The sequence below is a fragment of the Passer domesticus genome, unplaced genomic scaffold (assembly GCF_036417665.1).
Source record: "Passer domesticus isolate bPasDom1 unplaced genomic scaffold, bPasDom1.hap1 HAP1_SCAFFOLD_351, whole genome shotgun sequence".
In the NCBI taxonomy this organism is placed as follows: domain Eukaryota; kingdom Metazoa; phylum Chordata; class Aves; order Passeriformes; family Passeridae; genus Passer; species Passer domesticus.
In genome coordinates this window covers 19,107-28,616 of record NW_026990130.1, presented here as the reverse complement: position 1 = coordinate 28,616, position 9,510 = coordinate 19,107, and the positions used below count along the sequence as shown (strand labels likewise).

Here is a 9,510-nt window from a genome sequence, read left to right as displayed (position 1 = left end):
TCCTCAAACCAACCCCAAAATCGCCCCCCAAAATTCCCAAAAATCCACCCCAAAAACCCCCAAATCCCACCCAAAATTCCCAAAAATCTGCACCAAAACCCGCAAATCCCACCCAAAAAAACCCCAAAATCCACCCAAAAACCCCAAAAATCCACCCCAAAACCCCAAAATCCACCCCAAAACCCCAAAATCCACCCCAAAACCCCAAACTCCCCCAGCCCAAACCCCCTGGGCTGTGCTGGGCTCTCAGGTGCTTGGCTACTTTTGGGGAGAATTTGGGGGATTTTGGGGCTTTTCTTGGGGTTTGGGAAACGGAAAAACCCCAAGGAAAAATTCCCCAAAAAATCGCTACAAAAAAAAGGCCAAAAAAACCCCAAAATTCCACAAACAGAGCCAAATCCCACCCAAAAAACTCCCAAAATCCTCAATAAAATCCCAAATCGACCCCAAAAATCCTCCCCAAAATCCTCCTCAAACCAACCCCAAAATCCCTCAGAATTGCCCCCAAAAACCTCAAAAATCTTCATCAAAAAACCCCAAATCCCACCCCAAAAAAACCTCCCCCAAAACCCCAAAATCCACCTCAAAAGAACCCCAAATTCACCCCCCAAAAATTCCCAAAAATCCACCCCAAAACTCCCAAAAATCCACCCCAAAATTCCCAAAAATCCACCCCAAAAATCCACCCCAAAACCCCGAAAAATCCCCACCTAAAAAACCCTCAAATCCCCCCAAAAAACCCAAACTCTCCCAGCCCCAAAATCCCCCAAATCTCCCCCAAAAACCCCGTGGGTTTTGGGGTGAAACCCAGGGGTTTTGGGGCAGGTTTTGGGGTGAATCCCAGGGGTTTTGGGACAGGTTTTGGGGTACATTTTGGGGTGAATCCCGGCAGTTTTGGGCTGGGTTTTGGGGCACATTTTGGGGTGAATGGCGGGGGATTTTGGGGCTGGGTTTTGGGGTGAATTCCGGGGGGTTTTGGGGCCCATTTTGAGGTGGTTTTGGGGTACATTTGGGGCGGTTTTGGGGCAGGTTTTGGGGTACATTTGGGGTGGGTTTGGGGCAGGTTTTGGGGTGAAGCCCAGGGCTTTTGGGGCAGGTTTTGGGGTACATTTTAGTGTGAATCCCAGGGGATTTTGGGGCAGGTTTTGGGGTGAATCCCGGGGGTTTTGGGGTACATTTGGGGCGGTTTTGGGGGCCCATTTTGAGGTGGTTTTGGGGCCCATTTTGGGGTACATTTGGGGCTGTTTTGGGGCAGGTTTTGGGGCCCATTTTGGGGTACATTTTGGGGCTGTTTTGGGGCGGGTTTTGGGGTGGTTTTGGGGTACATTTTGGGGCTGTTTTGGGGCGGTTTTGGGCCATTTTGGGGTACATTTGGGGCGGTTTTGGGGCAGGTTTTGGGGCCCATTTTGAGGTGGTTTTGGGGTCCATTTTGGGGTACATTTGGGGCGGTTTTGGGGTGGGTTTTGGGGCCCATTTTGGGGTACATTTGGGGCAGGTTTTGGGGCCCATTTTGGGGTACATTTGGGGCTGTTTTGGGGCGGGTTTTGGGGTCCATTTTGGGGTACATTTGGGGCGGTTTTGGGGCGGTTTTGGGGTACATTTTGGGGTACATTTGGGGCGGTTTTGGGGCGGTTTTGGGGCGGTTTTGGGGTACATTTTGGGGTACATTTGGGGCGGTTTTGGGGCGGTTTTGGGGCGGTTTTGGGGCCCATTTTGGGGTACATTTGGGGCGGTTTTGGGGTGGGTTTTGGGGCAGGTTTTGGGGTGAATCCCAGGGGTTTTGGGGTGGGTTTTGGGGCTGTTTTGGGGCGGGTTTCGGGGCTGACCTGTGCTGTTCTCGCCCCCTCCCGTGGCCGTCATCCTGGCCACGTGGTCCACGCCGATCCTCTCGGCCTCCTCGGTGGCCAGCGTGTAGGGCAGCTCCGCAAACAGCATCGTGGCCTGCGCGGCCCCAGAGGGGCACAAAATGGCCCCAAAACTGTCCCCAATTGTCCTCAAAGGTGTCACAAAATGGCCCCAAAACTGTCCCGAATTGTCCTCAAACACAAAATGGCCCCAAAACTGTCCCGAATTGTCCTCAAAGGTGTCACAAAATGACCCCAAAGTGTCCCAGAATTGTCCCAAAAGTGTCACAAAATGGCCCCAAAATTGTCCCGAATTGTCCTCAAAGGTGTCACAAAAATGTCCCAGAATTGTCCCAAAAGTGTCACAAAAGGGCCCCTAAAGTGTCACAAAACCGCCCCAGAAGTGTCACTAAAGTGTCCCAGAATTGTCCCCAAAGGGGCACAAAATGGCCCCAAAACTGTCCCGAATTGTCCTCAAAGGTGTCACAAAATGACCCCAAAACTGTCCCGAATTGTCCTCAAAGGTGTCACAAAAGGGCCCCAAAGTGTCCCAGAATTGTCCCAAAAGTGTCACAAAAGTGTCCCAGAATTGTCCCAAAAGTGTCACAAAAGGGCCCCTAAAGTGTCCCCAAATGTGTCACAAGTGTCACAAAAGTGTCCCAGAACTGTCCCCAGAATTGTCCCAAAAGTGTCACAAAAGGGCCCCAAAGTGTCCCCAAATGTGTCACAAAAGTGTCCCAAAATTGTCCCCAGAATTGTCCCAGAAGCGTCACTAAAGTGTCCCAGAATTGTCCCCAAAAGTGTCACAAAAGGGCCCCAAAAGTGTCACAAAAGGGCCCCAAAAGTGCCACAGAAGTGTCACAGAGGTGTCACAAAACGGCCCCAAAAATGTCGCGTAAGTGTTGTCACAAAGTGTCACAAAAGGGACACAAAAGTGTCACCAAAGTGTCCCAGAATTGTCCCCAAAAGTGTCACAAAAAGGCCCCTAAAGTGTCACAGAATTGTCCCCAAAAGTGTCACAGAATTGTCCCCAAAAGTGTCACAAAAGAAGTGTCAGAAAACGGCTCTGAAAAGGGTCCCAAAACTGTCACAAAGGTGTCACAAAAGTGTCCCAGAATTGTCCCCAAAAGTGTCTGAAAAGTGTCCCAAAAGTGTCACAAAAGTGTCACAAAACGGCCCCAAATGTGTCACAAAAGTGTCACAAAATGATCCCCAAAGTATCACAAAACCACCCCAAAATTGTCCCAGAATGGCCCCAAAAGTGTCACAAAATTGTCCCAAAACAGCCCCAAAAATTGTCCCCAAATTTCCCCGAAATCCCCACAAAAGCCCCCAAATTCCCCCAAATTTCCCCAAAATCCCCACAAAAATGCCCCAAATCCCCCCAAAATCCCCCCAAAAATCCCCCAAATCCCCCCCAAATGACCCAGATTTCCCTGAAATCCCCACAAAAATCCCCCAAATTCCCCCCAAATTCCCCCAAAATGCCCCAAATTCCCCCCAAATCCCCCCAATTTTTCCCAAATTTCCCCAAATCCCCCAAAATTCACCTCGCCGTTGATGATGTCGATGACGGACTCGAAGACGCTCACGGGGAGCTGGGGGGGGGGGGAGGGGTCAGACCCAATTTTGGGGCTCCCAGAAATGCAGGAAACCCCCAAAATTGGGGATTTTCCCCAAATTTGTTGTTTTTTTTTCCCAAATCTGGGGGTTTTTGGCCCAAACTCACGTCGGTGTGCTTGGTCATGGGGTTGAGCTTCAGGAACAGGGGGCTCTCGATGATCTCACACACCTGGGGGGAAAGGGGGTCAAATTTGGGGTGAGGACCCCCCAAAAAACCCCAAAATTGTCCCAAATTCACCTGGGATTGCTGAAATATTCCCTAAAATTAACAAAAACCAAAATTTCAGTGGAAATAAGGGAAAAAATGAATAAAAATGGGAAAAAATTCAATTAAAGGGGACTGAAATAGCCCCAAATGTCCCAAAATAGCCCAAAAATGCAGCAGGGGAGGCAAAATTTTCTCAGAATTCCCCCAAAAATCCTTCAGGATCCCAAAGATTCCCAAGAACTCCCAAAAAATCAGATCAGGAGCCCAAAATCCCCCCCAAAAGCCCCTAAAAATCCTCCCAGAATTCCAAAATTTCCCTCCCAGGACCCCCCAAAATCCTCAGAAACTTCCCCAGAATTCCCAAAATTTTCTCTCAAACCTCCCCCAAATGCTACAGGACCTCCCAAAATCCCTAAAATTCCCCCAAAATCCCCTCAAAATCCTTCCAAATTCCCCAAAATCCCCCAAAATCCCTCTCAGGTCTCTTTAAACCCCCCCCAAATCCCCTCAAACTCCCTCAATTCCCCCCAGAATTCCCAAAAATCCCCAAAATCCAAAAAATTCTCCAAAATCTTCCCAAAATCCTTCCAAACTCACCCCACAAACTTCCCCAAAATTTCCCCCAAAATGATTCCAAAATGCCCAAACTACCCCCAAAATCCCTCAAGACCTCCAAACTCGCCCAAAATTCCCACAAATCCCAAAAAATCCTTCCAAGCTCCCTAAAATCCCCTCAAATCCCCCCAAAATGCTCCAAAATCTCTCCCAATTCCCCAAAAATCCCCCCAAACTCTCCCAAAATCCCCACAGACTTCCCCAAATCCTCTCAAATTCCCAAAAATTTCCCCCAAATCCTTCCAAATTACCCCCAAATTCCCCAAAATCCCCCCCAAATCCCCTCAAACTCCCCCAAAATTCCCCATAATCCCACCCAAACCCCCCCAAACCCCCCCAAAATCCCCCCAAATCCCCAAGCTCCCCCAAAATCCCCGAATTCCCCCAAATCCAGACCTGTTTGTGCACGTGGATGTCGGCGGGCTCGGGGGGCCCCCCCGTCGTGTACCACCCCAAAAACTCCAGGTCCTTGAACACCTGCTTGACTTTTTGGGGAAAAAAAATCCAAAATTGGGAACCCCCAGCACCCAGGAACCCCGAAATTCCCTCAAGAACCCCAAAATCCCCAAAATTCCCCCAAATCCAGCTCAAAATCCACTCCAGGAAGACAAAAATCATCTCAAATCCTCTCTGGGAGCCCCAAAATTCTCTCAAATTCACCCCAAAATCCCCCCAAGAAGCCCAAAATTCTTTCAAGAGCCCCAGATTCCCCAAGATTTTCTCAAATCCACCCCAAAATCCACCCAGGAACATCAAAATCCCCTCAAGAAGCCCAAAATTCCTTCAGGATCCCCAAAATTCCCTCAAATCCACCTCAAAATCTGCTCCAGGAACCCCAAAACCTCCCAAAATCCCCTCAAAATCCAATCAAATCTTTGCTAGGACTCCCAAAATTCCCAAAAATTCCCCAAAATTCTCCCCAAGCGCCAAAACCTCCCCAGGACCCCCCAAAACCTCCTCAAATCCCCCCCCAAAACCCCTCCAATTTTTCCTAGGACTCCCAAAATTCCTAAAATCCTTTCAAAATTCCCTCAAAATCCCCCCAATGCCCTCAAAATCCACTCAAATCTTTCCTAAGACTCCCAAAACCCCCTCAAAACCCCCCAAAACCCCCTCAAAATCCCCCCAAAACCCCCAAAATCTGCCGAATTCTCCCCAAAATCCCCAGATTTTTTCCCAAAATTCCCCAAAATCCCCCAAATTCCGCTCACCCTGCTCCTCCTTGGTGTAGTAGTGCTCCTTGTCGATGAGCAGGGCTCCCAAAATCACCTCAAAACCCCCAAAACCCCCCCCCAAAATCCCCTTGAGACCCCCCCAAATCCCCTCAAATCCACTCTGGGACTCCCAGAATTTCCCAAAATCCCCGGAATTCCCCCCAAATTCCCTCACACTGCTCCTCCTTGGTGTAGTAGTACTCCTTGTCGATGAGCAGGGCTCCCCCCGAGCCGTGGGCCAGCAGCTCGAAGGAGTTCATCACCTCGATGTTCCGCCCCTCCTGCCGCCCGATCAGCGCCCCGATCACTGCCAGGGGGATTTGGGGGCATTTGAGGGGTCCTGAAGGGGTCTGGGGGGGATTTGGGGGGTCCTGGGGGGGTTTTGGGGGGTCCTGGGTGGGTTTTGGGGGGTCCCAGCAGCTCGAAGGAGTTCATCACCTCAATGTTCCGCCCCTCCTGCCGCCCGATCAGCGCCCCGATCACTGCCAGGGGGAATTTGGGGGGATTTGAGGGGGTCTGGGGGGTCCTGGGTGGGATTTGAGGGGATTTTGGGGGGTCCAGGGTGGGTTTTTGGGGATTTTGGGATTCCTGAGGGGATTTTGGGGGTCCCAGCAGCTCGAAGGAGTTCATCACCTCGATGCTCTGGCCCTCCTGCCGCCCGATCAGCGCCCCGATCACTGCCAGGGGGATTTGGGGAGATTCGGGGGGTCCTGAAGGGGTCTGGGGGGGATTTGGGGAGTCCTGAAGGGGGATTTGGGGGTCCTGGAGGGGTTTGGGGGAGAGGTTGGGGGGTTCTGGGAGGATTTGGAGGGGTTTGGGGGGTCCTGGAGGGGTTTGGGGGGGTCCTGGGAGGGATCTGAGGGGGGCTTTGGAGGGGGATTTGGGGTGGGATTTTAGGTGAATTTGGGATGGGATTTGAAGTGGTTTTGGGGTGGATTTGGGAGGAATTTGGGACGGATTTAAGGTGGAATTTGTGATGGTTTTGGGGCAGAATTTGGGATGGTTTTGGGTTGTTTTTGGGGGCAGAATTTGGGATGTTTTGGGGGCGGAATTTGGGATGGCTTTGGAGCAGAATTTGGGTTGTTTTTGGGGCAGAATTTGGACTAGTTTGGGGGCAGAATTTGGGATGTTTTTGGGTTGCTTTTGGGGCAAAATTTGGGTTGGTTTTGGGTTGTTTTTGGGGCAGAATTTGGGATGGCTTTGGATCAGTTTGGGGGCAGAATTTGGGATGTTTTTGGGCCAGAATTTGTGATGTTTTTGGGCCGGTTTTTGTGTTGTTTTTGGGGCAGAACCTGTGCTTTTTGGGACCATCCCCCCACCTTGCCCGTTGCGTCCCTCCTGGGAGCGCAGGCGGATCCAGTGGTCCGAGATGTTGAGGATGACCAGGGGGTGCAGGGCCACGGACACGCTGCCGGTCACTCCTCCGGCCATCACCTGCGGCACCCCTGCAAGGGAAAAGTCCGAGATTTTGGGGAATTCCGGGGGATTTGGGGAATTCTGAGGGGTTTGGGGGAAATTCTGAGGGGTCTGGGGGGAATTCTGAGGAGTTTGGGGGGAATTCCCAGGGGTTTTTGGGCAATTCCCAGGGGTTTGGGGCCATTCCCGGTAATTTTAGGGCTGTTTCCGGTGTCATTCCCAAGTTTTTGGGGCTATTTCCTGGGGTTTTGGGGCAGTTCCTTGGGATTTTGGGGCCATTCCTGGGGTTTGAGGTCATTTCCAGTAATTCTGGGGCAATTCCCAGAAATTTTGGGACCATTCCTGGTGCCATTCCTGGGGTTTGGGGGCAATTTTGGGGCCATTCCTGAGGGTTTTGGGACCGTACCCAGTGCCATTCCCAGGTTTTGGGGCCATTCTGGAGATTTTGGGGCAATTCCTTGGGATTTTGGGGTCATTCCTGATAATTTGGGCCAATTCCCGCTAATTCTGGGGCCATTCCCGGTGTCATTCCCAGGCTGTTGGGGCTGTTCTCGGGATCTGGGGGCAATTTTTCATCCTCTTGGGGTAACTCCTGGTAATTCTGGGGCCATTCCTGATAATTTCGAGGCTTCCCCTGAATTTTTTCCCCTCACGATTTGCCCCATCCCGCTGCCATTCCCAGTGCCGTTCCTGTTATTCCTGGGGCCATTCCCGCTATTCCATCGCCATTCCCGGTATTTCCCCCATTATTCCCAGTGACTTTGAGGCCATTCCCGGTAATTTTGGGGCCATTCCCGGTAATTTCGGGGCTCCCCCTGACATTCTTCCCCTCACGATTGGCCCCATCCCGGTGCCGTTCCCGTTATTCCCGGTGCCGTTGCCAGTGCCGTTCCCGATGTCCCCTACCGTTCCCTGCCCCATCCACCTCCATGCCGCCGTTATTCCCGGTAATTCTGGGGCCATTCCCGGGGATTTCGAGGCTCCCCCTGACATTTTTCCCCTCACGATTTGCCCCATCCCGGTGCCATTCCCGTTATTCCCGGTGCCGCTCCCACGGTCACCTGCCCCATCCACCTCCATGCCCCCGTTATTCCCGATAATTTTGAAGCCATTCCCGATAATTTTGAAGCCATTCCCGGTAATTTTGGGGCCATTCCCGGTGATTTCGGGGCTCCCCCTGACATTTTTCCCCTCACGATTTGCCCCATCCCGGTGCCATTCCCGTTATCCCGGGTGCTGCTCCCGCTGCTCCTCCCGTTTCCTGTCCTATCCCCCGTTAATCCCGAGGCCATTCCCGGTAATTTTTATGCTCTCCCTGAGATTTTTCCCCTCACGATTTGCCGGTGCCGCTCCCGTTATTCCCAGTACCATTCCTGGTGAACCCTCGGCGCTCCCGGTGCCTTCCTCCCGTTCCCTGCCCCTTCCACCTCCATGCCCCCGTTATTGCCGGTAATTTTGAGGCCATTCCCAGTAATTTTGAGGCTTCCTCTGAGATTTTTCCCCTCACGATTTGCCGGTGCCGCTCCCGTTATCCCCGGTACCGTTCCCGGTGAACCCCCGGCGCTCCCGGTGCCATCCCCCGTTCCCTGCCCCATCCATCTCCATGCCCCCGTTATTCCCGATAATTTTGAGACCATTCCCGGTAATTTCGAGGCTCCCCCTGACATTTTTCCCCTCACGATTTGCACCATCCCGGTGCCGCTCCCGTTATGTCCCGTGCCGTTCCGGTGGCCCCTCCCCGTTCCCTGCCCCATCCACCTCCATGCCCCCGTCGTTCCCGACAATTCTGAGGCCACTCACGGTAATTTCGAGGCTTCCCCTGACATTTTTCCCCTCACGATTTGCCCCATCCCGGTGCCATTCCCGTTATCCCCGGTGCCGCTCCCGGTGCTCTCCCCGTTACCTGCCCCATCCACCTCCATGCCGCCGTTGTTCCCGGCGCTGCCGGTGCCGTTCCCGGCGCTCCCGGGGCCCCCCCCGGTCCCCGCTCCTCCCCCGCAGGAGCCGCCGCCTCCCGGCGCCGCCGCCGCCATCTTGGGGCCCTCACGGCGCGTGCGTGAGGTGCCAGGGGGCGGGGCTTGGCGACAACTCATTATGATTGGGCAACGCTTTAGTAGGGCGGGACTCTCCAGAGGCGGGGCTTTGCGGCAATATTGTGATTGGGCGATGCTCCAAAGGGCGGAGCTTAAAAAGGGCGGGATGTAAGAGCAGAGCCTTCATTGGTCAATTCTTGAAAGGTGGGGCTTTGAGAGGCGGGGCTTCGGAAGCGCGCATGCGCGTTGGGGAAATGAGCTCCCGGTTTCTCCCAGTTCACCGTTAACGGTTCCCAGTCCATCCCAGTTCCCTCCTGAAACTTCCCAGCCCCTCCCAGTCCCTCGCAAGAGCCCCGCCGCTGCCCCCAGCGCCCCGTGGCCGGCGAACGGCTCCCGGTAACCGGGGAGGGCTCCCGGTAACGGGGGAGGAGCGCGAAACGAGCAGGCCGCGCGTGGTGACGTCATCCAGCCACGTGATCAGCGCCAGGGGGCGCAGCTCAGAGGGAAGGGGCGTGGCCAAAGAAAAAGGGGCGGAGCCAGCGCTGAGGTGGACGGAA

General features: G+C 53.4%; 1 protein-coding gene across 1 annotated transcript; it reads right to left on the bottom strand.

Moving 5' to 3' along the window:
* Nucleotides 1-1,722: 1,722 nt before the first annotated feature.
* LOC135292425 (COP9 signalosome complex subunit 6-like) lies at nt 1,723-8,982 on the bottom strand (the record flags this gene model as incomplete). Its single annotated transcript, XM_064406633.1, has 7 exons — nt 8,824-8,982; nt 6,824-6,949; nt 5,680-5,811; nt 4,687-4,775; nt 3,574-3,636; nt 3,395-3,442; nt 1,723-1,941 (listed from the first exon to the last, which is right to left on the bottom strand). Coding segments are annotated over exons 1-7 (807 nt in total), but the record flags the coding sequence as incomplete, so codon positions are not given.
* Between the last annotated feature and the right edge of the window lie 528 nt (nt 8,983-9,510).